Genomic DNA, 27,655 nt, shown 5'->3' with positions numbered 1-27,655 from the left:
ATCCCCTGGTACCACCCCTGTTGACAGTGAGGACGAAAAGATCATTGCCAACGGCTCTGCAATTTCATCTCTTGCTTCCCATAGAATCCTTGGATATATCCCGTCAGGCCCGGGGGACTTGTCTATCCTCAAGTTTTTCAAAATGCCCAATACATCTTCCTTCCTAACAAGTATTTCCTCGAGCTTACCAATCTGTTTCACACTGTCCTCTCCAACAATATCGCCCCTCTCATTTGTAAATACAGAAGAAAAGTACTCGTTCAAGACCTCTCTTATCTCTTCAGACTCAATACACAATCTCCCGCTACTGTCCTTGATCGGACCGACCCTCGCTCTCGTCATTCTCATATTTCTCACATATGTGTAAAAGGCCTTGGGGTTTTCCTTGATCCTACCTGCCAAAGATTGTTCATGCCCTCTCTTAGCTCTCCTAATCCCTTTCTTCAGTTCCCTCCTGGCTATCTTGTATCCCTCCAATGCCCTGTCTGAACCTTGTTTCCTCAGCCTTACATAAGTCACCTTTTTCCTCTTAACAAGACATTCAACCTCTCTTGCCAACCATGGTTCCCTCACTTGACCATCTCTTCCCTGCCTGACAGGGACATACATATCAAGGACACGTAGCACCTGTTCCTTGAACAAGTTCCACATTTCGCTTGTGTCCTTCCCTGCCAGCCTATGTTCCCAACTTATGCACTTCAATTCTTGTCTGACAACATCGTATTTACCCTTCCCCCAATTGTAAACCTTGCCCTGTTGCACGTACCTATCCCTCTCCATTACTAAAGTGAAAGTCACAGAATTGTGGTCACTATCTCCAAAATGCTCCCCCACTAACAAATCTATCACTTGCCCTGGCTCATTACCCAGTACTAAATCCAATATTGCCCCTCCTCTGGTCGGACAATCTACATACTGCGTTAGAAAAGCTTCCTGGACACACTGCACAAACACCACCCCATCCAAACTATTTGATCTAAAGAGTTTCCACTCAATATTTGGGAAGTTAAAGTCGCCCATGACTACTACCCTATGACTTCTGCACCTTTCCAAAATCTGTTTCCCAATCTGTTCCTCCACATCTCTGCTACTATTGGGGGGTCTATAGAAAACTCCTAACAAGGTGACTGCTCCTTTCCTATTTCTGACTTCAACCCATACTACCTCAGTAGGCTGATACTCCACGAACTGCCTTTCTGCAGCTGTTATACTATCTCTAATTAATAATGCCACCCCCCCACCTCTTTTACCACCCTCCCTAATCTTACTGAAACATCTATAACCAGGGACCTCCAACAACCATTTCTGCCCCTCTTCTATCCAAGTTTCCGTGATGGCCACCACATCGTAGTCCGAAGTACCGATCCATGCCTTAAGTTCACCCACCTTATTCCTGATGCTTCTTGCGTTGAAGTATACACACTTCAACCCATCTTCGTGCCTGCAAATACTCTCCTTTGTCAGTGTTCCCTTCCCCACTGCCTCATTACATGCTTTGGCGTCCTGAATATCGGCTACCTTAGTTGCTGGACTACAAATCCGGTTCCCATTCCCCTGCCAAATTAGTTTAAACCCTCCCGAAGAGTACTAGAAAACCTCCCTCCCAGGATATTGGTGCCCCTCTGGTTCAGATGCAACCCGTCCTGCTTGTACAGGTCCCACCTTCCCCAGAATGCGCTCCAATTATCCAAATACCTGAAGCCCTCCCTCCTACACCATTCCTGCAGCCACGTGTTCAACTGCACTCTCTCCCTATTCCTAGCCTCGCTATCACGTGGCACCGGCAACAAACCAGAGATGACAACTCTGTCTGTCCTGGCTTTTAACTTCCAGCCTAACTCCCTAAACTTGTTTATTACCTCCACACCCCTTTTCCTACCTATGTCGTTGGTATAAATGTGCACCACGAGTTCTGGCTGCTCACCCTCCCCCTTAAGGATCCTGAAGACACGATCCGATACATCCCTGGCCCTGGCACCCGGGAGGCAACATACCTTCCGGGAGTCTCGCTCGCGACCACAGAATCTCATATCTATTCCCCTAACCATTGAATCTCCTACAACTATTGCTTTTCTATTCTCCCCCCTTCCCTTCTGAGCCCCAGAGCCAGACTCAGTGCCAGAGACCTGGCCGCTAGGGCCTTCCCCCGGTAGGTCATCCCCCCCCCCAACAGCATCCAAAACGGTATACTTGTTTTGAAGGGGAACGGCCACGAGGGATCCCTGCACTTTCTGCCTGTTTGTTTTTTTCCCCCTGACCGTAACCCAGCTATTCTTGTCCTGTACCTTGGGTGTGGTTACCTCCTTGTAACTCTTCTCAATCACCCCCTCTGCCTCCCGGATGATCCGAAGTTCATCCAGCTTCAGCTCCAGTTCCCTAACACGGTCTTTGAGGAGCTGAAGTTGGGTGCACTTCCCGCAGGTATAGTTAGTGGGGACACCGGTGGTATGCCTCACCACCCACATCCTACAGGAGGAGCATGCAACTGGCCTAGCCTCCATCCCTTCTTACCTGACAGAATATAGCTGCCCTGTGGACTAACTAGATCTCCGCCCTCCGACCCTGCTCCCAGTCAGCTACACTTTCTGTAAACTCCTAGCTCTCTTCGCACTCTTTGCGGAAATGTCGGAAACAAAATGAAAGGAGCGCCTTACTCCCTCCTCACCTAACTCCCTCGGTCACCAAACTCTCACTATCGCACTCAAATGCACCAAATTCAGCACTCCCTCGGTCACCAAACTCTCACTATCGCACTCAAATGCACCAAATTCAGCACTCCCTCGGTCACCAAACTCTCACTATCGCACTCAAATGCACCAAATTCAGCACTCCCTCGGTCACCAAACTCTCACTATCGCACTCAAATGCACCAAATTCAGCACTCCCTCGGTCACCAAACTCTCACTATCGCACTCAAATGCACCAAATTCAGCACTCAGTGCAAACAAAGTCTGCACTGTAGGGGATCACTTTTATACTGTGAATCTAGCCTCTGAAAACCTGGCCTAATCCAATTAACTAATTAACAAGCTCCAGCTGCAAGTGCCTACAAGTAGAAGCCGGTTTAAAGCTTATTGAAAATTCACCTTCTTCTAAACCAAACAGCAACTTTTAAGTTAATTAACTAAATAAAAGAAAGACTAAACTTTAGATAAAAATGAAGCCTTATACTCCCTCGGTCACCAAACTCTCACTATCGCACTCAAATGCACCAAATTCAGCACTCAGTGCAAACTACATGGGTAATTGTAATTTTCCCGGTCACCATTAGGGCAGGAGGTTTTGTTCATTGAAATGAACAGAAACGAAAATTGGGCAGTTACTATAACAGGTGGGACATCTGGCCCATTGGTTTACCACCCAAGCAGTCAAGGTTAAAATTACTTCCGATAAACGCAGATTGAAAACCTCGGTAGCACTGATGAATGAGGTAAGTGACGCTTGTCTGAATATGAATGGGTCACTGCTGTAGAAAATCTAACAATGAAATTGGCTCCACTGTTTTTTCGATCCTCTTTATGCACTGCCATCTGTGATCTGTGCATCGCCCTGATCTTGCTGGAAATCCTCACTGTGATTGCATGATGCTCCCCAATAGATAGAATTGAGGTGCTCACAAAGTACCTGCAGATTACACAATTTCCATCAATTTTACACTCATTATCCCATTCTTCTGATTGTCTGACACTTTAACTCTCCTCTCTGCTCCCACTCTGACCTACAAGCCCTCGGTGTCCAACACTGCTGCACTGAACTTCAAAGTGCGCATGAGGAACAGCGCCCCATCTTTTGATTAGGTATTTTACAGCCTTCTGGACTCAACATTGGGCTGGATTTCCGGCCTTTCCCGTCGGAGGGATCTTCAGGTTCCCCGGGGGCGCAGCCTGCAGGCAACGCAAATTGCCCCTGATTTTGGTGGAACAGGAAGATCCCACTGGCAACCAATGGCGAGTCGCCTCCGTCACTGGAAAACACACCACGAGGGGGGCGGGGATTCCAGCCATTGAGTTCAACAAATTCAGGCCATAATCTCTGCCCCCCATTCATATTTGGCTTTTGGACGGCAGCTGTTGCCGGCATTTCTGCATTTTCCCATTACATCTCTTCTAGACACATCTTTCATTTCTTTTCTCGTTACCATCTCTTTTGCCCTTGCACGATCATCTCTTTCTAATTTAATCTCCTGCATTCTACCCTGTCAAAAATCTTCCCTTTTGTTCTTTCCTCCCTCTGCCACCTTTCCCTGCTTCACTTCAACTGCTACACCTCTTCGTGCTCCCAATTCTGACAAAGAGACATTGACCGAAGATGTTAACTCTGTTTTTCCTCTCTCCACAAATTCTGCCCGGCCTGCTCAGTACTTCCAGAATTTTCTGTTTTCCCCTTAGAAGTCCAGCACTTGCAGTATTTTGCTTTTGCAACTCCCTTTCTTCTGCCTACCTCTCCCTTAAAAAATTTTAAATGACAAAAGTCTTCCTAAATGTGGAAAAAAGTTTCTACATCCACTTGCTCCTCACCTGCAACGAAGATCCTGCAGCTTTCGACCTTCATGATGTGGAGATGCCGGCGTTGGACTTGGGTGGGCATAGTAAGAAGTCTTACAACACCAGCTTAAAGTCCAAAAGGTTTGTTTCGAATCACTAGCTTCCGAAAGCTAGTGATTCGAAACAAACCTGTTGGACTTTAACCTGGTGTTGTAAGATTTTGACCTTCAAGACTGAGCCTTTGATGGATAAACATACCCCCTGTCACTATCCTTACAGCAAAGGATATAATGCCGTCTAACACGCCCAAATAGACAATTTACAGAGGTAATTTTGAATTAGCAAAGCAGTTCCAGTCACATCATCACACTAATTTTCAAATATGCTATTTTATGGGAAGCATGTTTGGATAGTCATCTACTGTCTAGGAACTGGGATTCAAGATCATTTTTGACACCTTTGCCCTCACTAGGCTACTTAATCAAAGAAAGGAAATACAATATACTCACCCCCTCTGGAGGATATGCCACCCAGCCCAAGTCTCCAGGAGCTGACATAGAATCCAAGAGGGTAACTATAAACAAGAAGAAAAGTTACTGTAATTATTTGTAATGAGAATCATGGTCCCTTTGAGTGAAGACCATCATTAACCTGCCCTGAACTTTTCAGAAAATTGGAATTTCATTGTGGTCAGACAGGGTCAAAGTGGAAAAAATTCCTTCATCAAGCTTCAATTAACTTAAGACTAGTGTTGAAAATAAGCAGGATTTGGATAATAATAATCTTTATTGTCACAAGTAGGCTTACATTAACACTGCAATGAAGTTACTGTGAAAAGCCCCTAGTTGCCACATTCCGGCGCCTGTTCGGTTACACGGAGGGAGAATTCAGAATTCTCAGTTCTCAGCTGGTACGGGAATTGAACCCACGCTGCTGGACATGTATACTGAGCTGCAATCTGGATCAATGTTCAGTTTCTACACTCACTGCTGAATAAGTAAACTACAACTCTGGTTGCTGGTCTCAACCATTACTTGGTGTAACTTGAGGTCCATAGAACTTACTGGTTGCTGCATCATAACTGATAACACACTGATCACATTGAATCTTTCAAAGTTCTTCATTAGGTTACGAAATTTAAATTGTTGGGCTGTTCGAATTATGACTTATTGTCCAGCAAATGTCCGCATGTTCTGTCTGCACATGTGCAATTCTGCAAGCCCAGTGTCAGGCTAACCTAGAACAGGGGGCGGGAATCGGCGGGGCGGGCAACTCCGACGCCGAGGAGTGGCGTGAACCACTCCTGCGCCGGCCGCCCCAAAGGTGCCGAGGATGGGGCTAGGCCAGCGCCAGGATGGTTTGCGCCGCGCTGGCCGGCGGGGAAGGGACTTGGCGCCACGCCAACCGGCACTGAAGGGCCTCCGCCGGCCAGCGCGAGTTGGCGCATGCGCGGGAGCGCCAACGTGTGCTGGCATTATCCCGGCGCATGCGCAGGGCAGTTCTTCTCCGCGTCGGCCATGGCGGAGGACCACAGCGGCCGATGCGGAAGAATATAGTGCCCCCACAACACAGGCCCCGATTGCGGGCCAGATCACCGTGGGGGCACCTCCCGGGACCAGATCCCCTCGCGCCCCCCGAGGACCCCGGAGGCCGCCCGCGCAGCCAGGTCCCGCTGGTAAGTACCTACTCTAATTTACGCCGGCAGGACCGGCCGAAAATGGGGGGCCACTCGGCCCATCGCGGGCCGGAGAATCGCCGGGGGGGCTGCTGCCAGTGGCCGGCGTGGCACGATTCCCGCCCCCGCCAAATATCCGGCCCTGGAGAATTCAGCAGCCGGCAGGGGCGGGATTCACCCCGCCCCCCGGCGATTCTCCGACCCGGAGGGGGGCGGAGAATCCCGCCTCGGGTCCCTGAATATCATGTTTACTCGAACATCCAAGGGTATTCAGTATTTAGGATAGACAGACAAAAAGGAAGACAGTGAGGTTGCATTGCTGGTTAAAGAGGTAATTAACACAATAGTTTATAAGGATATTAGCTCTGACAAATTGGAATGAGTATGGGTAGTGGGGGTAGTATACAGATTCTCAAACTGTAGTGGTGATGTTGGGAATGGCACCAAGCAGGAATTTAGAGACGCATGCGATAAAAGAACATCTGTAATTATGGGGGACTTTAAGCTGCGTATAGATTGGGCAAATCAAATTAATCACAATCTTTGAGCACGATTTCATGGCGAGCTTCCTGGCGCTCACCGACTGAGTGCTACGTGCCAACCCAGAGCTACCCTATGGAGTGGCGACAGCGGCCACCAGCTGCCCCGAGTTCATGCCCCCCGACAACGGTGTGTCTTGGAGTCAGCCCTTGGAACAGATTGGCAGGGAGAGGCATGTGTCGCCTGCAAGTAGGCCGTGGTACTTCGAACCCCAGGGCCCCAGAGGACACCCGCCAGGGGCAGTGAAGGCCACGGGGCCTGGTAATCAGCAAGCTGCCTCCATCTCTGATGTGCATCCTGGAAACATACCTTGATGCAGCAGTAGAGCTCAGAAGGCTAAGCAGATTGAGGGAGACTGAGAGGACACTGGGGGGCAAGGCGGTAAAGGGGTAGGGGGTTGAGGGCGACCCTCTGGGTGTGTACTGTAGTGCACTACCAGAGCAGTCAAAGCATCGGAACTGCATTTTGAGGTCCCCGATGCACCCCTCAGTGACAGCCCGGCTGGCAGCACGGGCCTCGATGTATCGGGTCTCATCATCGGTCACCGGCCTTCGTACTGGGATCATTAGCCAGGGCCTCAACAGGTACCCCTTATCCCTCAAGAGCCTACCAGCCATTGTGGGGTGGTCCTTGAAGTGGCCGGGGATGTCCAACTGCCGCAGGATATATTTATTGTGCACGCTCCCTGGGAAGCGTGCACATACGTGCATGGTCTTCATTTGGTGGTCGCTCACCCTTCCTGCTGGGTTTCCCGGTGGCAGGGGTTCACTGTCGATGGGACCGGAAGCGTAAACCATTTAGAGCTGAGATTAGAAGAAATATGTTCACCCAAAGAGTGATAGGCCTGCGAAATTTACTACAACAGAAATCGCGTTCGGCGATCGGCTGGAGAATCAAAGTTCCCAACCCCGCGATGTGCAGCCCCCTCCAAAGTACGCGGCTTGACGTATCGACGGCCTCAGGCCATTGCCTGAGGCCTGCCCCGATGCTCCAGCCCTGGTGCTGTGTGGTCTCATCTGTCTGATACTTGACGTGGCGGCTCCGGACTCAGACCAGCACTGCCAAAGTCGGGGGAGGACCTGGGGAGACTTTATCAGGAGCTGGGGGCACTGTTGGGGTGTGGCCTGGGGCACGCGAGCCGGCCGAAGAGGAGAACTATTTCGCGGGCCAGGTCTGCGAGCGGCCACCGCCATGCAGCACGGTAGCATTGTGGTTAGCACAATTGCTTCACAGCTCCAGGGTCCCATGTTCGATTCCCGGCTTGGGTCACTGTCTGTGCGGAGTCTGCACATTCTCCCCGTGTGTGTGTGGGTTTCCTCCGGGTGCTCCGGTTTCCTCCCACAGTCCACTGACGTGCAGGTTAGGTGGATTGGCCAAGCTAAATTGCCCTTAGTGTCCAAAATTGCCCTTCGTGTTGGGTGGGGTTACTGGGTTATGGGGATATTGTGGAAGTGTGGACCTTAAGTGGGGTGTTCTTTCCAGGGGCCGGTGCAGACTTGATGGGCCGAATGGCCTCCTTCTGCACTGTAAATTCTATGATTCTATGATGTTGCACGGTGCGCCCGCTGCAAGCTGCCAGCGTGCACATGCGCGACCCCGGACCCGCCAATTCTCTCTGCTGTATCGGCAGCTAGAGCCGGGTGCTCTACACTGCCGGCATGCTAGCCCGCGGCCAAACGGAGGATCAGTGGCTGTTTTACGTCATTTGTTCTGTCATAAAACTCCACCATGCCGGCATGGAGACATAGCCTCAGAATCGGAGAATCCAGCCTATGTTTTCAAGAAGTAGCTAGACACAGCTCTAGGGTCTGAAGGGATCAATGTATATGGGGGGAAAGCGGGAACAGGTCATTTAGTTGGATGATCAGCCATGATCATAATGAATGACGGAGCAGAATTAAGGGGCCAAATTGCCTCCTCCTACTCCTATTTTCTAGATATCTATGTCACATTAACAACATATCAAAGTAATACATTTAGGGGCAACACGGTGGCTCAGTGGGTTAGTCCTGCTGCCTCACGGCACCGAGGTCCCAGATTCGATCCCGGCTCTGGGTCACTGTCCGTGTGGAGTTTGAACATTCTCCCCGTGTTTGCGTGGGTTTTGCCCCCACAACCCAAAGATGTGCAGGCTAGGTGGATTGGCCACGCTAAATTGCCCCTTAATTGGAAAAAATTAATTGGGTTCTCTAACTTTATTTTAAAAAGTAATGAATGTCATCAACATAAATGAAGATGTTGACTGAAAACGGAATTCTCCGTTGCCCGATGCCAAAATCGAGAACGGCTATCGAATGGAGAATGGCTCCCAACGCCGGAATTAGGGCAGGCACCGGTTTGACGCCGGTTTGCAATGCTCCACCCCCTCCAAATCGACGTCATCGGGACACATGCCGTGCGCAGTTGCAACGCCATTGACGTGTCATCAGCCGGCCCATCCGCGATGCTCTGCCTCCAATCGGCTGAGTTCGCGACTGCGCGGTCCTTGTGTGGTCCCAACGGTCATGACCCTGTCTTGCAGGTGTGCGGATAGTGTCCAGCGCCGCCACACTCAGCCAGGATCATTGCCACTGGCCGGAGGCTTCTGCCAGGGCAGGGGGGAGTGGTGGGGGGTTGCCAGGGTGTGGGCTGTGGGGTCAGGGTGGGCGGGTACACGGTCCTGCATATCCAGCGCCAAGTTTTCTGTCGCGACCAGCGCTTGTGTGGGGCGTGTAGGCGTGCGTGGCTGCAGCTTGTTAGCCCTGCGCATGAGCGGTCCTGGACCCGCCGGTTCTCCACCCATTTGCCGTGTGATCCGCGGGTGCTTCACGCAGCGCCCGGAGCTAGCCCCTCGCCGGAATCAATGAGGGGTTCGCATCAATTTTCCCGTCGTGAAACACCACGGATCCTCCGGAGAATCCAGTCCTTAATGTTCGTTGTTTAATGCAAGTCTCAGTACCAGCCTTTCGACTGAGTCAAGTTGGATTGGTTTAATACATTCTAATCATTGTTGCAAGTTAAACTGTTTGGTGCACAGCGTTGAAATCTATTATTCTCAACATATGGTATATGAGCAAATAGTGACCTGGTTCATTAATTAAATATTTTGGGTCAATACTTAATTTAACCACAGTAGACTGTGCATGCTTGAACACATTCAATAATTTAACTTGGCTGGACAGTGCACATTACTTTCTAACAATGGTTGGTAATGAGATTTGTATTAAACAATGAGCATTATGTTAACGCCTCCATTTATCTTAAAAGTTGATGCTTTTGTAGGATGTTGCAAACATAGTTTACAAGGTCTGGTTTGCCTAAACTCGGTAACAGAAAAGGAGCATTCAGAATTGTGAATGCGCACTTGAAAGACGAGGGGCTGGATTCTCCTTCCCGCCAGCCCTGTTTTCTGGCGCAGCACGACCCCACCAGCAGCAGGATCCTCCGTTCCAGCAGCCGGCCAATGGAGTTTCCCATTGTGGCCATCCCACATCGTCGGGAAACCCGTGGACATGGGTGCGCTGCAGGCAAAGCGGAGGATCCCGCCGATGGAGAATCCCGCAAGGGGTATCTGTCGCAATGTCTTTTTTGCTTTGTCGTGAGATGTGGGCGTCACTGGCAGGGTGGGCATTTGTTGCCCATCCTGTATTGCCTTTGAACTGAGTGGCTTGCTGAGCCATTTCAGAGGGCAGTTACGAATCAGTCACAACGCTGTGGGTCTGGATGCAAACGCAGGCCAGACCGGATACGATTTCCTGCCCTAAAGGACATCAGTGAATCAGATGGGTTTTTACAACAATCAGAAACAATTGCCAAGATGGCCATTCCTGAAGCTAGCTTCATTTCTCCGATTTATTATTTCAATTTAAACTCCACCAGTTGTTGGTCAGTTTGGGCATCTACCTTACCAGTGACATTACCATTCTGCCACCATCCCATCTTACGCGGACAGCCCTTGACTGCAATTAATGTAACTGTATTATTCCAAGAATCCAAAATTCATAACCCGTGAACATAAGAATTATTAGACAAATAAAGACCAAGGCCTTACTTCACAGAAATTCTGAAACATAGATTTCTTCGTGAATTACCTGTTCAGTTCCCAGAATTAATTTCACACACTTTGCTATCTCCCTGAGCAACATGAGTTCCAATAAATGGAGATCTTGGGGTCAATAGTTTACATAATCCCCTTAAACATTAGTGCAGTATTCATTCAAACTTCACACATTTGAGCAGCTGCATCCCCTAGTATCAGAATATAATCACAAACTGTTGTGTAATATAATAAAGAAAACTATCGTTCAGCACTAGAAAGTAACTTGTGTTAGCAGTATTAAAGCACCTCCAAATAATCATTAATTGACACAGGTTTGGCTCCGCTGTGATAAATGTGCCTGAGCTGAGCAGTGTTACCTCATACAGTCACATCATAGTGAGTTAGCACTTTATACATCTGCACTTCATGTCCACAGGGCTTTCATTATAAGCTAAGACTAAGATGATTTTCTCCATGTACGTTTAAACAAATCACCAATTAGTCAGTGGTCTAATTTTCAAGAGAATACACCATTTATCAACTGTCTTACCATTTTATTCCAATAACGTTACAATTGTGACGTAAGCATTTTTCACTGGTTGGCAAGGTGAGAGGAAACATGGAGCTGGAAAGATTGCACTGAGTTGCAGAATCCATAATACAAAACAACACAATTCCCCACCTCCATCTACGTTCTCCCTCTATTTAACCACTTAATAAGGAATTCTAAAAGAATAGAGGCATGGACTATTTTCTAAACGGTGACAAAATTCATAATGCTGAAGTGCAAAGGGACTTGGGAGTCCTAGTCCAGGATTCTCTAAAGGTAAACTTGCAGGTTGAGTCCGTAATTAAGAAAGCAAATGCAATGTTGTCATTTATCTCAAGAGGCTTGGAATATAAAAGCAGGGATGTACTTCTGAAGCTTTATAAAGCATTAGTTAGGCCCCATTTAGAATACTGTGAGCAATTTTGGACCCCACACCTCAGGAAGGACATACTGGCACTGGAGCGGGTCCAGCGGAGATTCACACGGATGATCCCAGGAATGGTAGGTCTAACATACGATGAACGTCTAAGGATCCTGGGATTATATTCATTGGAGTTCAGGAGGTTGAGGGGAGATCTAATAGAAACTTACAAGATAATGAATGGCTTAGATAGGGTGGATGTAGGGAAGTTGTTTCCATTAGCAGGGGAGACTAGGACCCGGGGGCACAGCCTTAGAATAAAAGGGAGTCACTTTAGAACAGAGATGAGGAGAAATTTCTTCAGCCAGAGAGTGGTGGGTCTGTGGAATTCATTGCCACAGAGGGCGGTGGAGGCCGGGACGTTGAGTGTCTTTAAGACAGAAGTTGATAAATTCTTGATTTCTCGAGGAATTAAGGGCTATGGAGAGAGAGCGGGTAAATGGAGTTGAAATCAGCCATGATTGAATGGTGGAGTGGACTCGATGGGCCGAATGGCCTTACTTCCGCTCCTATGTCTTATGGTCTTATGGTCTTGAAGTTATATTTGGAGAGGGAGTGATTCATTTGAAGAAAATTAACACCTGTTGAAATCAAAGTGGGGGGAGGGGGAGGGTCTGTTGCTACAGTGAATAGCAGCCCTGCCTCTGAGCCAGAAGTTCCAGGTTTGAGTCCCACTCCAGAATTTGATGGCAACAGAGGGAGTTGGCCAACAGGTTGATTATCAATCTGTAAATCTTGCCAAAACACATATGGCAGGCATAAGAGCTAGAGAGACTTTCTGGTCAGCCATATTTGATGGAGGGTGGCGCCCCTTAAGCTATAACCTCTGGGAACAACCTAGTGACCTGTCCCAAGAACTAGCTATTAAAACTAACCTCAGCATGTACTTTGTCTGCCTCAGGCGCCACTAGATGCAGGAAGAGAAATAAAAGAGGAAATCGAAGAGAGTTTCTCCCACACGGACATCATAGAATCATAGAATTTACCGTGCAGAAGGAGGCCATTCGGCCCATGGAGTCTGCACCGGCCCTTAGAAAGAACACCCTACCCAAGCCCACACCTTCACCCTATCCTAGTAACACAGAAACCCCACCCAACCTTTTTGGACACGATATTGGCCATGATATTCAGATTCAAGTATTAATATGGATATTTCCCCACAACTTTCACAAAGCAATGACCATCGAGCATGGACAATATTTATAATATGATGCTTCCTTAAACTTTATATCTTCGAGTTCAAATACAAGTTTGCCTTTCTAAACCTCCATTGTGACCTTGGGAGAGGTTTTGTGTTATATACTTGGTTCAACCAAATCCCTCCTTTGGCTCAGCACCTGTTTGTCTCCTGTTTCTGTGACGTACCTTAAGATGTTTGCAACTGTAAAAGTGTTGTGGAAATGGCAATGGGAGCAAAACATTTCTGTCACTGGTAACAGGTGAATCAATTTGAGATAACGTCCATGTATGCAGAAGAATCATGATAATTTCCTCTTCTCCCACCCCTCATAGATTACTGGTGCCAATGTGCATAATAAGTCTGTCGCTGTGTTACCTTGAATGATTCTTATGCCAGTCCCCCCCCCTCTCTCTCACCCCCCCCACCTCCCCCCCCCCCACCCCCACCCCAACCACTTACAGCCTTGCCTTTGGCCATCTAGGCCCTGAACTCTGGTATTTTCTTCTTAAACCTCTCTCCATCTCTCTCTTGGTTTTCACACCTTTCTTAAAATGCACCTCTTTGACCAAACTTTTAGTCAACCATTCAATATCATCTTCTTTGGCTTGTTGTCAATTTTTGTTTGAGTATTCTTCTGTGAGGCACCTTGGGTTATTTTCTTTCATGTATAAATGCAAGCTGTTGTAATCTGAGTGAGCTTCACTTGCATGCACAGTGATTATCCCATATATGTAGAAGACAAACTGTGTGTCAGAAGCAGACATCAATGATAGAAAAATGCTTGTTTCTCCAATTATTGCGTACCATTTACCCAATCCAGACTACTCTAGTGGGTATCCAAACATGGACTGACTACTGAGAAATATGAATTGTACACTAATAGAGATAAATGAGTATACAAAGCTCATGGAATTATTTGCACACTTAGCAATAGTTAAATTGGAAATGTATTCACACAAGTTCTTCTGTCATTTTGCAACCCTGAATTGGTTGGCACAAACATGTGGTGATCAATCCCTGTTCCAGAACTGGCAGGCAGTAGGCCCATCTGATACTGGGCCTCAGGCTTCAATTTACACAAGATCACCCACCTCTGCTCGTGCAACCCCCCCCCCCCCCCCCCCCCCACCCCACTTGACATTTTTCCCAATTAACCTCCGACCAGGCCACTGCCCTTCTGGCCCTCTTGCTAGCTGGCATTTTGAACAATATTCTCTGCTTAAGAATATTAGGGGGGCGATTCTCCGAGCCCCGCGCTGGGCCGTGATTCTCCGAGGTGCAGAGAACCAGCGCCATTTTCTCTGGCACGTTTGGCGTGGCGCCGGCCGCGGGCCGCTGGAGGCGTGGACCGGATGGGCCGAGCGGCCGTGTGGCTACGACAGGGTCCCGCCGGCACCGTTCGCCCCTGGTCACTGCCAGTGGGAGCTCTGCGCGAATGGTCGGGGGGCGGCCTGTGGGGGGGGAGGGAGGCTCCTTCACTGGGGGAGGCCTCCGATGGGGTCTGGCCCGCGATCGGGGCCCACCGATCGGCGGGCCGGCCTCTCCCCCCCTGGGCCGACTTCCCTGCGCTGCCAGCCCCTGAACACCGACGCCATGTTGAGTCGGGGCCGGCGCGTTAAAGTCACCCGCGCACGTGCAGGTTGGCGCGACCCAACTGCACATGCACGGGTTGGGACAGCGCCCATTTGACGCCGGGAAAGGAGGCTGCAGCGGCGTGAACCGCTCCAGCGCCATGCTGGCCCCCTGTGGGGGACAGAATAGGTTGTACCCAGGCCCAGTTCGCGCCGTCGTGAAACGCGACGCCGTTCACGATGGCGCGAACACTTGGGCTCCATTTGGGAGAATCGCCCCCCCCCAGATGTCCCTTAAAAATCACTATTATCACCCTTGGTCCGACTTCCACACCAACTGCCACTTTACCATCAGCCTCCCTTTCCTCTCTAAAAACTTGAGGGATTTCATTGCATCCCAGCTCTATGTGTATGTCTTCCATAATTGCATGTTAAAATTCTTCCTGGATGCATTCCCCACTTCTTATAGCATCAAAGCCGCCTAATCAAAGGCATTCCTCTTCTTTCCTTCCCGACTGTCTGGTATATAGTCCCCAAGGATTTATCGCTGGGTCTGTCTCTGATATGCATTCTGCCACGGGATTATATCACCTGCAGTCATGGGATCAGTTCCTGCATGCACGTTGCTGACACCCAGCTTGTCCTCTCTGGCACCTTGATTGATTCCTATCTGTGCTGTCAGGCTGCTTACCCAACGCCTAGTCATGGACGTGTTGTAAAGTTATTCCAGCGCAATATCTGGGGTGGCTAAGGTCATTCAGTGCATTAGGTTTTGCCCAAATCTGTTCCCCTAACACTGACTCCATTTTTCTCCTGATCATTATATGAACTCGTAAAATTTGCAACCTTGGCATGTCACTGTACTCTAGGTTGAGTTCCATTCCATTAGCTTTTCCATTACAATGCCTGTGTATTTCTACCTTCACAATACTGTTCATCTACGATATTCACCCATTGTTTGAATAATGTCACTTATCTAATGACATCTTGTTTGAATGTCTCACATTTTCTGTGCATTTTCTTGTCTGATGATTTTCCTCTCCAATTTAATTGAGCTAATTTCTTTGTGGGGGCAGGTGAGGTGGGGAGGTGCTGGTACAAATATGTAGCTTAAGTCCATTTTCTTTTCATTTACATGTACCTCAGATCACCAATATTAATTAAATATACTAAAAGAAATAGTGAGGTTCAAACAAGCACTGTTGAAACATGAAACTGTGGCACTGGTTCTGTCATCATAGGTAACATTCCAAATCCAAACAATATTGGGTGCACAGAGGATTTCTAAACTCATTTTGAGATACCTATCCTATTGGTAACCCTGAAAAGTGTGATGTGATGCATTTTGGAAGGCCTAACAAAGCAAGGGAATATACAATGAACAGTGGGACATTAGGAAGTACAGAGGGATCTCGGGTTGCACATCCATAGATCCCTGATGGCAGTAGGACAGGTAGGCAAGTTGGTTAAGAAGGCATATGCGATACTTGCCTTTATTCGTTGAGGCCACATTTGCTTATTAATATCTGGCAAAGGAAATAATATGCCGGTGAATTCAGACACTTGATGACACAGTAATCTGGCTCCCAGACCTATAGCAAGTTTTTTCAGTGTTGGGGGGGGGAAACCAGGGCTTCAGTTTCAAAACTGAAAGGGTCACGATGGAGCTGGAATTCATTCAGCAAACTACACCTGTTATTCAGCCCCCGTTTTAGAATTTCCATTCCCCACAGCAGGCTGCCCTTTACAGTCATGGAATTATCCAATTAAAGATAATTAGAGCTGGATTAAGGTTTTATACGAGGTGTTCACTGGGGAGTGAACTAAAACTGCCAAAACTCACTTCATTTGGGATCCGTAAAAACTGCTGCAAGACAGCTGAGAACTGAATTCAATCGATTTGGGTTGCAATCAGACTCAGTCCCAGAAGTAAAAGCGTAATGTCCTAACCCAGCATTTGCATGGCTGTCGATATCAGGTCAACACAGACATGGCATTTCTGTACGGCATGAATGGCAGAATATAAAGGTACATACGATATGGATCTGTGATTACTTAACATCTCTCAATGGCCGCACTGTCAACTCTTGAATCAAATCACGGATTAAGCCCCATCGCAGGGCTTGAGGGAATAATCTAGGATGTGACTAGGTGAAATACCAAGGGAGTGCTGCACTGTTTAAGGTGCCGTCTAGCACATGGCATTGAACGAGGCCCCATAGTCTATCATACGACTTTAAATGGATCCTTAATCTGTCTTCTCACGTAAATGTAAGATAACTCATGGCACTATTTAAAGAAAAGCAAGTAGATTTCCCTTGCATCCTCATCAATACCTATCACTCAGCCAATATCAACAAAACAGGTTAACTGGTGAATTGCTGGTTCTAGTGTTTTGCAGCACACAGGATATAATGCTTCGCGTCCTTCTGAAGATGTGAACAGTTCTATCTGATGTCCCGACCCCGGGCTGGTGCGCAGTCAATTCCAGCCCCACTTGACCCGGAGTTGCAACATAAGTGAAATTAGATGTTATTCTAAAATATCTGAAGACCTTGGCTGAGCCCAATAAACTGCAATCACCAGGTTTGTAAATTTAACATAACATAAAATAACCTGATTTAACAGTAATAAACTCTCAACAAACTAACAAAAATGTAACTGACTACCTAACACCCCTTTCCCAACCCTCACTTTCCATCTCACCCCACGCTACCACGCGACACACACTCAGCACTCACTGGTTTTAGAACAATAAAGCAGTTCTTTACTTCAGCAGCAAGAGAGTGAGAGTTCCATCTTCTTTCAAGGTCTATACACTTCTGCCCAGCTCTCTCAGAAGCATCCTGCAGGAGCTAATCACTGACTGTTGGCAGCCAGAACAAGGCCAACCCACAGGTTGCCAGCCAGCCGAATGAACCAACTTTCTCCAAAGCTGGTTCTTAAGATTCACTCGGTGCCGACGAGTCTGTTTCTCCTCTCCAAAATAAAAAACCTGGAACACACTGTCCTGTCTAGCAGGGTGCTTCAGTTTGAGTCCATTGCTTAAAGGCACATTCCGATTATAGGTCTATGGACCAAAATTAATAAAAGAAATGGGAACAAAGGGAAATCACAAGGAAGGACTCATAACACTGAGTGGAATTTACTTATTACTTTAAGTAACAAACATCATCATTTTAAAGCAAAATGAGTAAGGCTCACTCCTGAAGAGTACACATGTCAGGTTTGTAGTTGACCTGCATTCTTGCCTCTTTTTCTCCTCCCTCCTATGATCTTGTTTCATTTAGATGCTCCGAGGCAGTATCACTGTAGTGATTATCTACCCCATTTTGTACCTACACCACAGCATCTGTTTTTTCCACTTTATCTGTTGACTATTCACACTTGCTTCCTAACAAACTGAAGATTTTGACTGTTCGTTTTCAGACGACACATCAATTTAGCACTTTAAGGGGCAGCGAACATGATGTATTGGAGGGAATACAAGATGTGATGCAGATTAAGAGCTTATGTCGTAGCTCAGTCAACAATCTATTGCCCATTAAACCGCACAGCAAATAGCCCCAGTTTCATATGAGTTAGTTGTATCACTACACCTTCATTTTAAGCTCTCGCCCCAAATGCAGGCCTTTGGTGATTATCCACGAATGCATGGCAAATTGTCAAGTTTTTTACTACGGGTAGGATGATAAGCCTGAGTCTATCTCACCTAGAGCAGGGATCCAACCCATAATCTGCTCCATATGTCAGCTGTTTAGCCAATTGAACTAACCGCCCCCTGTAGCAGATCATGTACACATGAAATGGTCCCACTTCGAGTCCCTACTCAGTGTTGAGTTAGCTAATCTCATCCTGGAAATGTACGATGGCCTCAGCGCAGTTGAATTTGACAATCAAGGAGCCACGATTTCATGTTAAATTGGGCTCAAAGTCATTTATATTCTAGACAAATAAAATGCTGACACTCATTGTCTAGTCTCACACATGAAGAATGAGCAGATATTCTGATACTTATAGGATGGAACCCCAGTGAAAGTCAGCATCCTCAGAAGGCAAGAGAACACTTGCCCAGTCTCCAGCCCCTGTGTGAAATAACCATTGTTTTTTTGTTCAGATTCTCCAACCCTGAAGATATTAGAATCCTTGATCGGGTGTTGTTTCACATCCACAGGTGCCCTTGTTCAAGCAATCAATACGCTCAGGGCAACCAATTATGGTGGGGCATTGTAGCAAAGCCCCATGGTATACTCAGCTGAGATTCATATCTGCATGCCCATTGCCAACACAGTAATTTCCAACAGAATTAGGAGTGGGGTTCCTGAATGATTTCTTTGTCTTCTCCTTCGACTAACACAGCAGACAGATGATACAAGTTGTCTCCTATGGTTACTCCGGATGTGATCAACCAGTTCAGCACAGAGCTGAGCTATATCACTGGATAAGCTCCGCAAACTCCCTAGGGGCCTTTAGTTTCTCCATGTTTAACCAGCTGCATTACCCACTCATAGCTGTGTAAATGCAGAATTCATCAAGACTTTGATGCTTCTGTATTAATCCATGCTTTCAACTGCTCCTTACTCTTTTATAGACCCAGTTGTGGTTTGGCCAAGTAGCCATTACCTGTGTACAAAACTGAGAAATTAATAGCATTGTTCACTCAAAACATGACAAGAGTTTTGTGGGGGAACCAGGCTTATCAGGGATAAGCAAGGACAGATGGTCTGTGTTTAACTGATATTAAAGATCATCTGCACTGGCAGTATTTATGGTTCCTGTATAAATCTGAGTGCATCCATTGGCACTGATCCAAGCATCTTGACATTATCTCTCAATACATAGATTCACCACCCTTTATAAGGCTGTCTTTAGAAGATATACAGAGAGCACATTACAGTTAGGGATGGGCTTTTATTAAATACAGTACTCCTATTCATAAGGGGCCATTTTAAAGAAGCGTACGTGCTAGACTTCAGTAGACATCAGAGTGAATAAGATACCACTGACATCGCACTAGCTGAACAAGTGATGTGCTTCATTTACAGAGCTGTTCCTTAATCTCATTTTAGAATTGGTATCAGAGTCAAGGAAATCAATTTTACAGAGCAATATGTACAACAGAACTTAATTTCTGCACTGCATCTTGAAACAGCAATGGCCAACTTCAATCTTCCTGTTACATGGTAGGTTATACCTTATCCGTGGGAGTTCAGTGGGAAGTTGCACTGTATTTGGTGATACTGAGCCCTCATGTCTTGAAAGTTTTCCGCCCTACTGCCTCCCTCTCTTCCTTTAAGAACCTCCCTTGAAAGTTGCTGCTTTGGCTGTGCTTTTTGGTCACCTGCCCTAATCTAGCCGGCTTTGGCTTTGTGTCTATTTGTCGTCACTCCTTTGAGTAGCACCCAAGTATATTTATTCATGTTACATAAATACAAGTTATTGTCAAAAATGTAAGCATTACCTATAAAAAAGCCCACCTTCACAGTCCAGGGGCTGCTGTGGAAATGTTCAGCTACATATAGCGAGATCAGACTCAGGTTCACCTGTTCTAACCTCCATAATCCTGCAGTATGCTGACACTGGCTGAGCCATCATTTGAAGAATAAGCTAATTTGAGCACAGGATTGGTGTGCTGCCATGGGGTGTATACCCCTAAGAGCAAACACCTTCAGGGAACAGGAGTGAGCTGACAAAAGAAAAGGAAAAGGTCAATAGAACCTCACCCTCAAAGTCATGGCAATACCTTACTCACAGGTGTCAGTGCATTTGGGTAGCACCCCAGTGTATGCAACAACATTAAGGTTGGCTGCCAACAATGGTAGCCTTTCCTCACCATCTGATGTAGCTGCAACAGAACTCAAATGTGTTAATCATTGAATATTCAAGTACACAATGGTTCTTATGTTCTGAAGATTGGCCTTTACAAGTTTGAATTCTGCACAGATTGTCAATAACCTAATGCCATCGATGCATTTTGCTACAAATTTATGATTTCTAACACGATGTGGAGAGGTAAAAGGGGAAGTATATATGCTCAGTCTGCGTCAAGTAAATCTTTTACATCATTCTTTTAATAATTTAATTTATCATTCACGGATGTGGCTGTCGCTGACTAGACCAGCATTTATTGCCCATCCCTAATTGCCCTTGAGAATGTGATGGTGTGCTGCCTTCTTATCATAGAATCTGTGATACGGAGATAGGCCCTTCGGCCGAAACGGTCCATGACAACCAAAAAGCCCATCTAAGCAGAGAATCAAATCATAGAATCTGCGACAAAACGAGGGAGCATCTGGATTTGAAACGGGGACCACTTGATCTGCAGTCAAATGCTCTACTACTGAGCTATACCCCCACGTTTTGAGCTGCTGCAGTCCATATGTAGGTACACCCACAGCGCAGAAAGGAAGTTCCAGGATTTTGATGCAGTGACAGTGAAGGAACAGTGATGTAGTTCTGTAAAGATGAACTTTCAGAGACTCCACTCGTGAACACAAAAAGGATTTATTAATAAGAATTGGTCATCAGCCTCATGGCTGTAGCTTGCTCCCTTTATGTCTTTTATGTCTCCTGATTACCCACACTGAGTCCTGATTGGTCACTCAAGCCAGGTGACTCTTTTCAGCTGTGTTGCCCTTAAAGGGACAATCACCACAAGCTCCAAGTCAGGTTTGGTGTGTGGCTTGGAGGGGAACTTACGGGTGCGGGTGTTCCCATGTATCTGCTGCCATTGCCCTGGTAAGTGGTAGAGGTCACAGGTTTGGAAGATGCTGCTGAAGGAACCTTGATGAATTGCTGCAGTGCATCTTGTAGATCGTACACACTGCTGTCACTGCGCATCGTTGGAGGAGGGAATGACTGTTGAAAGTGGTGTGTGTGGTGCCAATCAAGTGGGTTCCTTTGTCTTGGATGGTATCCAGCTTCTTGAGTCTTGTTGAAACTGTAGCCAGGCAAGTGGAGAATATTGCATCACACTCCCTACTAGTGCCTTGTAAATAGTGCTTTGGGGAGTCAGGAGCTCTTGAGTTGCTCGCTGCAGGATTTAGCCTCTTACCTGCTCTTGCTTTGTTTTGGTAGTCCAGCTAAGTATTTGTATGGCTAGTCCAGCTGAGTTTCTGGTCAATGGCAGCCCCTTGGATGTTGATAGTGTGGGATTCAGTGATAGTAATCACTGAAAGATAAGGGGGGATGGTTACTCTCTTGTTGGAGGTAGTCATTGCCTGGCCGTTGTGTTGCACGAATCTTATTGTCACTTATCAGCCCAAGCCAGAATACTATCCCGCTCTTGCTGCGCATAGATATGGACTGCTTCAGTATATGAGGTGTTGCAAGTGGTGCTGAGCTTTGTGCAGTCATCCGCGCACATCCCTATTTCTGACCTTATGATGGGGGTAAGATCATTGTTGAAACAGTTGAAGATTGTTGGGCCTGGAACACTACCCTGAGAAAGTCCTGCAGCCTGAGATGATTGATCTGTAATAACTACAACCATCTCCCTTTATGTTCGATATGATTTCCATTGACTCCAGTTTTGCTAGTGCTCCTTGATGCCATACTCAGTCAAATGCTGCCTTGATGACAAGGGCAGTCACTCTCACCAACCTCTTGTGTTTAGCTCTGTTGCCCCTGTTTGAATCAAGGTTGTGATGATGTCAGGAGCTGAGTGGCCCTGAGTGGCAACAAATAAAAATAGAGCGTCCTTCAATTTTCCATAATAGAAGACGTAGGGTGATGATAATGAGACTACCGGACAGAAACACGGAGCTGAAGACAGCCTTCCTCTCTTACTTCCCATCTCTAAGCATTTATTTTTATTATTCTTTGAAATTCTATTCATTCATTTCTCTTTTGCATCCACATTGTCTTGCTCGTTCCTAATATGGAGAAATCTATAGAAAAGAGGCAGCATAGAGTGGTAAACATCATTTATGTGGCATCTGGGGCAGATATTTTCTGGAAAGAGTAACTACAGCTGCCAATTTATAACAATTTCACTCTTCTCTCAATGTTCAGTCACTCCTCCCCATCTCTGTCACGATGGACGATCTTCTTTTGACCTAACAATCAGGTCAACTCACATTATTACCAGTAAAACATCACAAGTCTGAATGCACAACAACATGTCAATATTTAATCACTGGTTATCTGCCAGGAACAGGAGCCATTCACCTCTGTGAACCTACTCATCATCTCCCACTAAAAGTATTTCATGTAAGATCTCGGCTGGTGCTCCTGTGCAGTACTGGGGGAGTGCTGCACCATTGGAGCTGCAATCTATCAGATGAGATATCAACCTGTGGCTCAACTGGACCTTTGAGATGGATGGAAAAGATCCCATGCCACTGTATTGAAGACGAGAAGGAGAATTATCCCCACTGGCCAATCCGTGTCCCACAGCAAGTGTCACAAAATACAATCTGGTCATTCTTGTATTGTTGTTTCTGGGATCTTGCTGTGCACAACAAACCGGCTGCCATATTTCCTACATCACAACGGTGACGTCACTTCAAAAGTAATTGGTTGTAAAGTATTTTGGGACGCCCTAAGATCATGACAGGCTTATATAAATATAAGCCTTTCTTTCTATAGATGGCTAATGTGAAAGATTGCACAATCCATTCATTACATAAATGTGTTGGCCTAATTATAATGTGCGGGAAAAAGCTGAGTGCCACAATGGCTTAGTTGGGAAAATACACTCTTTGAGCTGATACAGACTGTTACAATGCCAGGTTTTATTACTGATTTGATCTGTACTGAATTACCTTGTCGCGGCCAGCAGTCCATTGAACTGCTACAACTGGCATCTGTCTCTTTGGAATTCGGAGATTTTAAAAATAGCCACATTTTCTACTCCTAAGCAGTGATTCCTGCTGTACAGTAAAGTCACCACAGTCCCAGGTGAATGTAGGCTGCTTTCCGCTTTCAAGGGGAGAGTTGACTGGTGATGATTTAACCTGAGGATCACCACACCTCAGGCAAAGAGCAAGGTTGAGCCTTCATGAGTAACCTCAGGCAGTACAGAAATTGAACCCATACTGTTGGCCTCACTCTGTATCACAAACCAGTTGTCTAGCCAACTGAGCGAAACTGCCCCTTAAACATCAGCTTAAAGCAGATAGGGTTCGATTTTGACCCTTCTCTAGTCTCACAGACTGCGAATGCTCACTATCTTAGACTCACTACTTGGAAAAGGTACAGGAACGTTGTTGGCATTTATGGAGTCAAATTCAAACATGAGGCTGTGTCTTCAGAAAAGGAGAAATTATAGTTTGTGATTAGAAAATTAGCTGTCAACCAGTTGGTACATTTTGTAGTCATAGATTCAAAATAGTGCTTTGTTTTTAACATTTTAGGCACTAAATTATACTGAATGGCTGAATGTCGAGATCGACCAGGATAAGTTGAAAGTGCTCAGTCACTTATCTTTTACAAAGTGCAGGGCACATACATAGTTCGAACTATCAAAAGTACTGGCCTTCCTTTCTCTGGATACTTAAAGCTTTGCACTGTTCATTGTTGTTGTGAAATGACACATCTCCAGAACAGCAGTAGACACTGAAAAGGCTGACTTAGTTAAATATAAGCAGCTCCTGAATATCACTCCTGACAAAGGCGAACGACAGGAATGTGCAGCTTGTTTTCTCTCATCACTGACCTCGACTCATCACCTTTGTTTTTCGAAATATTTTCCTTGAAAGCATTTTTCATAAATACAAAAATGCACAAGCTAAACCTCAGCAACAGGTAACCAAACTAACAGTCCATCTTCCCCATCTCCCCCCCCCCTCCCCCCCACCCACCCACCCCAACCCTCCACCCCCTGTCACCCCATGCCCGCCTCCTCCGTTTTCCCCTTCCCCTCATACCCGTCCACACAAAACAAAACACCCGTAACCCCCCTCTCCCCCGCTGACATTTTTAAGAAGTCAATAAACGGCTTCCACCTCAGGGTGAACTCCTCTTCCACTCCAGATATGGCGAACATAATTTTTTCCAAGTAAAAAAATTCTGCCAGCTCACTCACCCATACCCTCGCCTTTAGCGCTCCAAGTCCTGCCAACTCAACAAAATCCATCTCCGGGCTATCAGGGAGGCAAAGGCCAAGAATCTGCTTCTCTCCCCACCGGAACTCCCGGATCTTGCGACGTTCTCCGCACACCACTCTCACCTATCCTCCACCCCTGAAAAGAAGCGGCTAATCCTCAAGACCATCATGGGCTCGACTCATTATTTGAAGAGTTTTAAGTTTTTGAGGGCACTGCAGAAATCAGCATGTTTGTGCATAAATGATGAACATCAAATCCGATACTACAGTTAAAGACAAGTTGTATCTGACACCTTGTTGCTTGTAGGAACAAGAGGCCATTCAGCCCCTTGATCTGACCCACCATTCAATTTGATCATGGCTGGTCGGCTAGCTCAGTTGGCCAGACAGCTGGTTTGTGGTGCGGAGCCATGACCAACAGCATGGGTTCAATGCCCGTACTGGTTATCAATGAAGGCCCTGCCTTCTCAACCTTTGCCCCTCACCTGAGGCGTGGTTAAATCGCCACCAGTCAGTGCTCGCCCTCTGAAAAGGTGGGAGCACACTATGGTGACTTGTACGATACTAAATGTTAGCCAAGTTAACACTGAGATGGGGAGGAATTTCTTCTCTCAGAGGGATGTGACTCCTTAGCTGTGAGGAGCAGAGTCCTTGTGTATATTTAAAGCTGAGATAGTTTCTTGATTAGTAAGGAAATCGGGGGTTACAGCAAAAGGTTAGAAAGTGGATGTGTAGAATGTTGGATCATCCTTGATCCTTTTGAATGGGTGGAGTGGGGCCTACTCCTGTTCCTATTTCTAATGGTTTTATTATGGTTAGCTGATCTCACCTTGTGCACTAGAATTGGCGTTAGCATCCCTGGCATTGTACTTGCAGTAGGGGGACTGAAATCGGCTGGGCTCCCCACTTAGCAGTGCTGTCTAGTGACCCCTGCTGGAATATGTGGATATATAGGACAGATTCAATGTTGGGCTTTATTGTGACCCCCACTCACCCCCCTATTTACCATGTGAACACCCCCTGTGCAACAGAACAGAGAACTGTCCTCCGGTGAACAGCAACCCAGTGAGAGCCTCCATCTGAAGTGGGGGTAGGGAGAGAAAGTTAACCAAGACAAAAACCTGACCCTCGTCACAAGTGGCATAATTCGTTTTGCTCCCCCCCCCCCCCAAAAAAAAGGAGGGGGGATTTTGTGGGCTTCTGTAGCTTTAAGGGGACAGTGCTCTCTACATTTGTGTGCTGGCCTCTTATCAGGCATTCAAACTACATACGCAATAAACCAGCTGAGAAAAAAGTAGCTGTGTAAAAAGTTACCTTTCTCCAAATTCGTAAGAAAATCTTTAAATGTTCTGTGTGATTTTGAAAACAGACGCTGTTACCGAAAGAGAGGGCAAAAAAAACCTGAGCCGATCATGTTTAAACTCCCTAATTGTGCCGTCTGCAGAAAGGAAATTTGATTCAAATCAGCAGTGGCGGAACCTGAGGCGAGAAAGACTGCCACCTTGTGCCTGCCTGTGAGTGAGTCAATCTTGATAGTGGACAAGAGATGTGGGAACACACACACTCACACAGGATGATTGATCAGGACACTGAACCAAGTGTGTGTGCGTGTGTGTGTGTGTGTCCTGACAGGTACGAAGTCTATGCTGGATAATTTAAGGCTACAGGTCTCAAAAAACACTCCGGATCGAACAAGCAACTTTCACTGGACGCACCACAAAATGATGACCAACTTTGCTTGCACGCATGGTAAAATGCACCATACTGACCTAAATCTATTTAGTAATGAAAATCTAAATGCATCGTCGCCGCTGAGCACAACTCGATCCGTGACAAGATCCCAAGTGATGCTATTAGACAGTTCATTATTATATTGCCAAATATGCGGGTTAATATATTTGACTAAAGGTGCCCTCAAGGGAAAGGACCCAATTGTCGCCGATTCCTCACCCTATCCTCAAGGCTATTTCTTGGCAGCATCTGCTAAACTTCCTGCTCCATCAGCAAATTATTAACGATACAGTCGATCCTAACAGACTAGTTTGCATCTGTGCCTATAAGGGAACCGTGAGACTGAGAGTCAGATGCATCCTTAAAGTCATGATGTCCAAAAGCAACTCTGATCTAAATGACATCCTGCAGCCCATAATTCGAAGCCCTTTGCAGTGTCTTCCAACACGATTCACATGCAGGAAAAAAAATCCAGCGATTAAGATATTGTGCCTCAACTCATGACAAAACATTTCAAATCCCATACCATTAACTTTTCTCTCTCTCTCTCTCTCTGCCAAAGTAATGGTCGCCTCAAGTGAAACTTACCCTCGTTGGCTGGGTAAGTCCTGGCGGCATCGCTGCTGAGGATGAAGTGGAGTGTGTGCAGCAGGGGATAAATCCATCGGTGGAGAGCCATTTTAGGCCGCTAGAGTCTGCATCCCTCCTTTAAAGTTACCGAGCAGGAATAGAAAGAGAGAGAGAGGAGAAAGAGAGAGAGAGATGGGAGCCGAGAGGCTGCAGACGGAAGCACCAACAACGTCTCTCCCCTGTCAATCAGACAGCCGAACAGCGCTGCCTCACTCAGCCACCACCTTAAAGAGGCAGCATCCTCCCTCCCCCGCCCCAGCAACGCTCCTTTAACATCCACGTTAGCATTACAGCGATGCTCACATTGTGCAAACGTGCACTGAAGGAGAAGAGGCACAGAGAGAGAGAATAGGACACATCCACACGGTGAGAAGCGAGAGGCTTGTATTGAAGCACAGACATGGGCAGCAGACCTGTTGGGCGAACGATTTGTGTAAACTCCACCTCATTCTCTTGTTAAGCTCAATGGTTTGATTTAATAAATGCAAATCCTCATTTCCAATCGGACGTTTTGCTTCCATAACCCCTATTTAAAGCGGGTGTAACAAATATGTATCGTTCGTCACGACACAAACTTTACAATAACTTTCATCTCAAAAGATTATGCCTTTTAAAAATTAATTTAGATTTAAGCCGACGTCTTATTTTTCCGTGAGAGGAATTTTTATTTTGACTAAGTGACTGCAATGATTGTTTTATTCTACCAGCGAATGTCACTCGGGACTAACTGGCAGCTTATTCATCTCTGATTTGGACATGTCCACCAGATTTTCTTGTTTCAAATGAGCAACGTTTCTTTAAGGACGC

The 27,655-nt window shown here is 46.6% G+C and overlaps 1 protein-coding gene across 2 annotated transcripts in view; it reads right to left on the bottom strand.

Moving 5' to 3' along the window:
* The window catches only part of epha4b (eph receptor A4b), a 523,058-nt gene extending 495,754 nt beyond the window's left edge, over window positions 1–27,304 (bottom strand). The window contains exons 1-2 of one of the 2 annotated variants that reach the window (XM_072474682.1): window positions 26,807–27,304; window positions 4,994–5,058 (exon numbers count right to left, since the gene is read on the bottom strand). In XM_072474682.1, the coding sequence (XP_072330783.1) occupies window positions 4,994–5,058; window positions 26,807–26,897 (156 nt within the window). In that variant the 5' untranslated portion in view covers window positions 26,898–27,304. The remainder of the gene's footprint in view (window positions 1–4,993; window positions 5,059–26,806) is intronic. The other variant, XM_072474681.1, reaches the window with a different exon arrangement.
* Window positions 27,305–27,655: the final 351 nt, after the last annotated feature.

The sequence above is a fragment of the Scyliorhinus torazame genome, chromosome 14 (assembly GCF_047496885.1).
Source record: "Scyliorhinus torazame isolate Kashiwa2021f chromosome 14, sScyTor2.1, whole genome shotgun sequence".
Classification (NCBI taxonomy): domain Eukaryota; kingdom Metazoa; phylum Chordata; class Chondrichthyes; order Carcharhiniformes; family Scyliorhinidae; genus Scyliorhinus; species Scyliorhinus torazame.
Note: the sequence above shows the minus strand (reverse complement) of the source record. Positions and strands in the feature narration are given on the sequence as shown.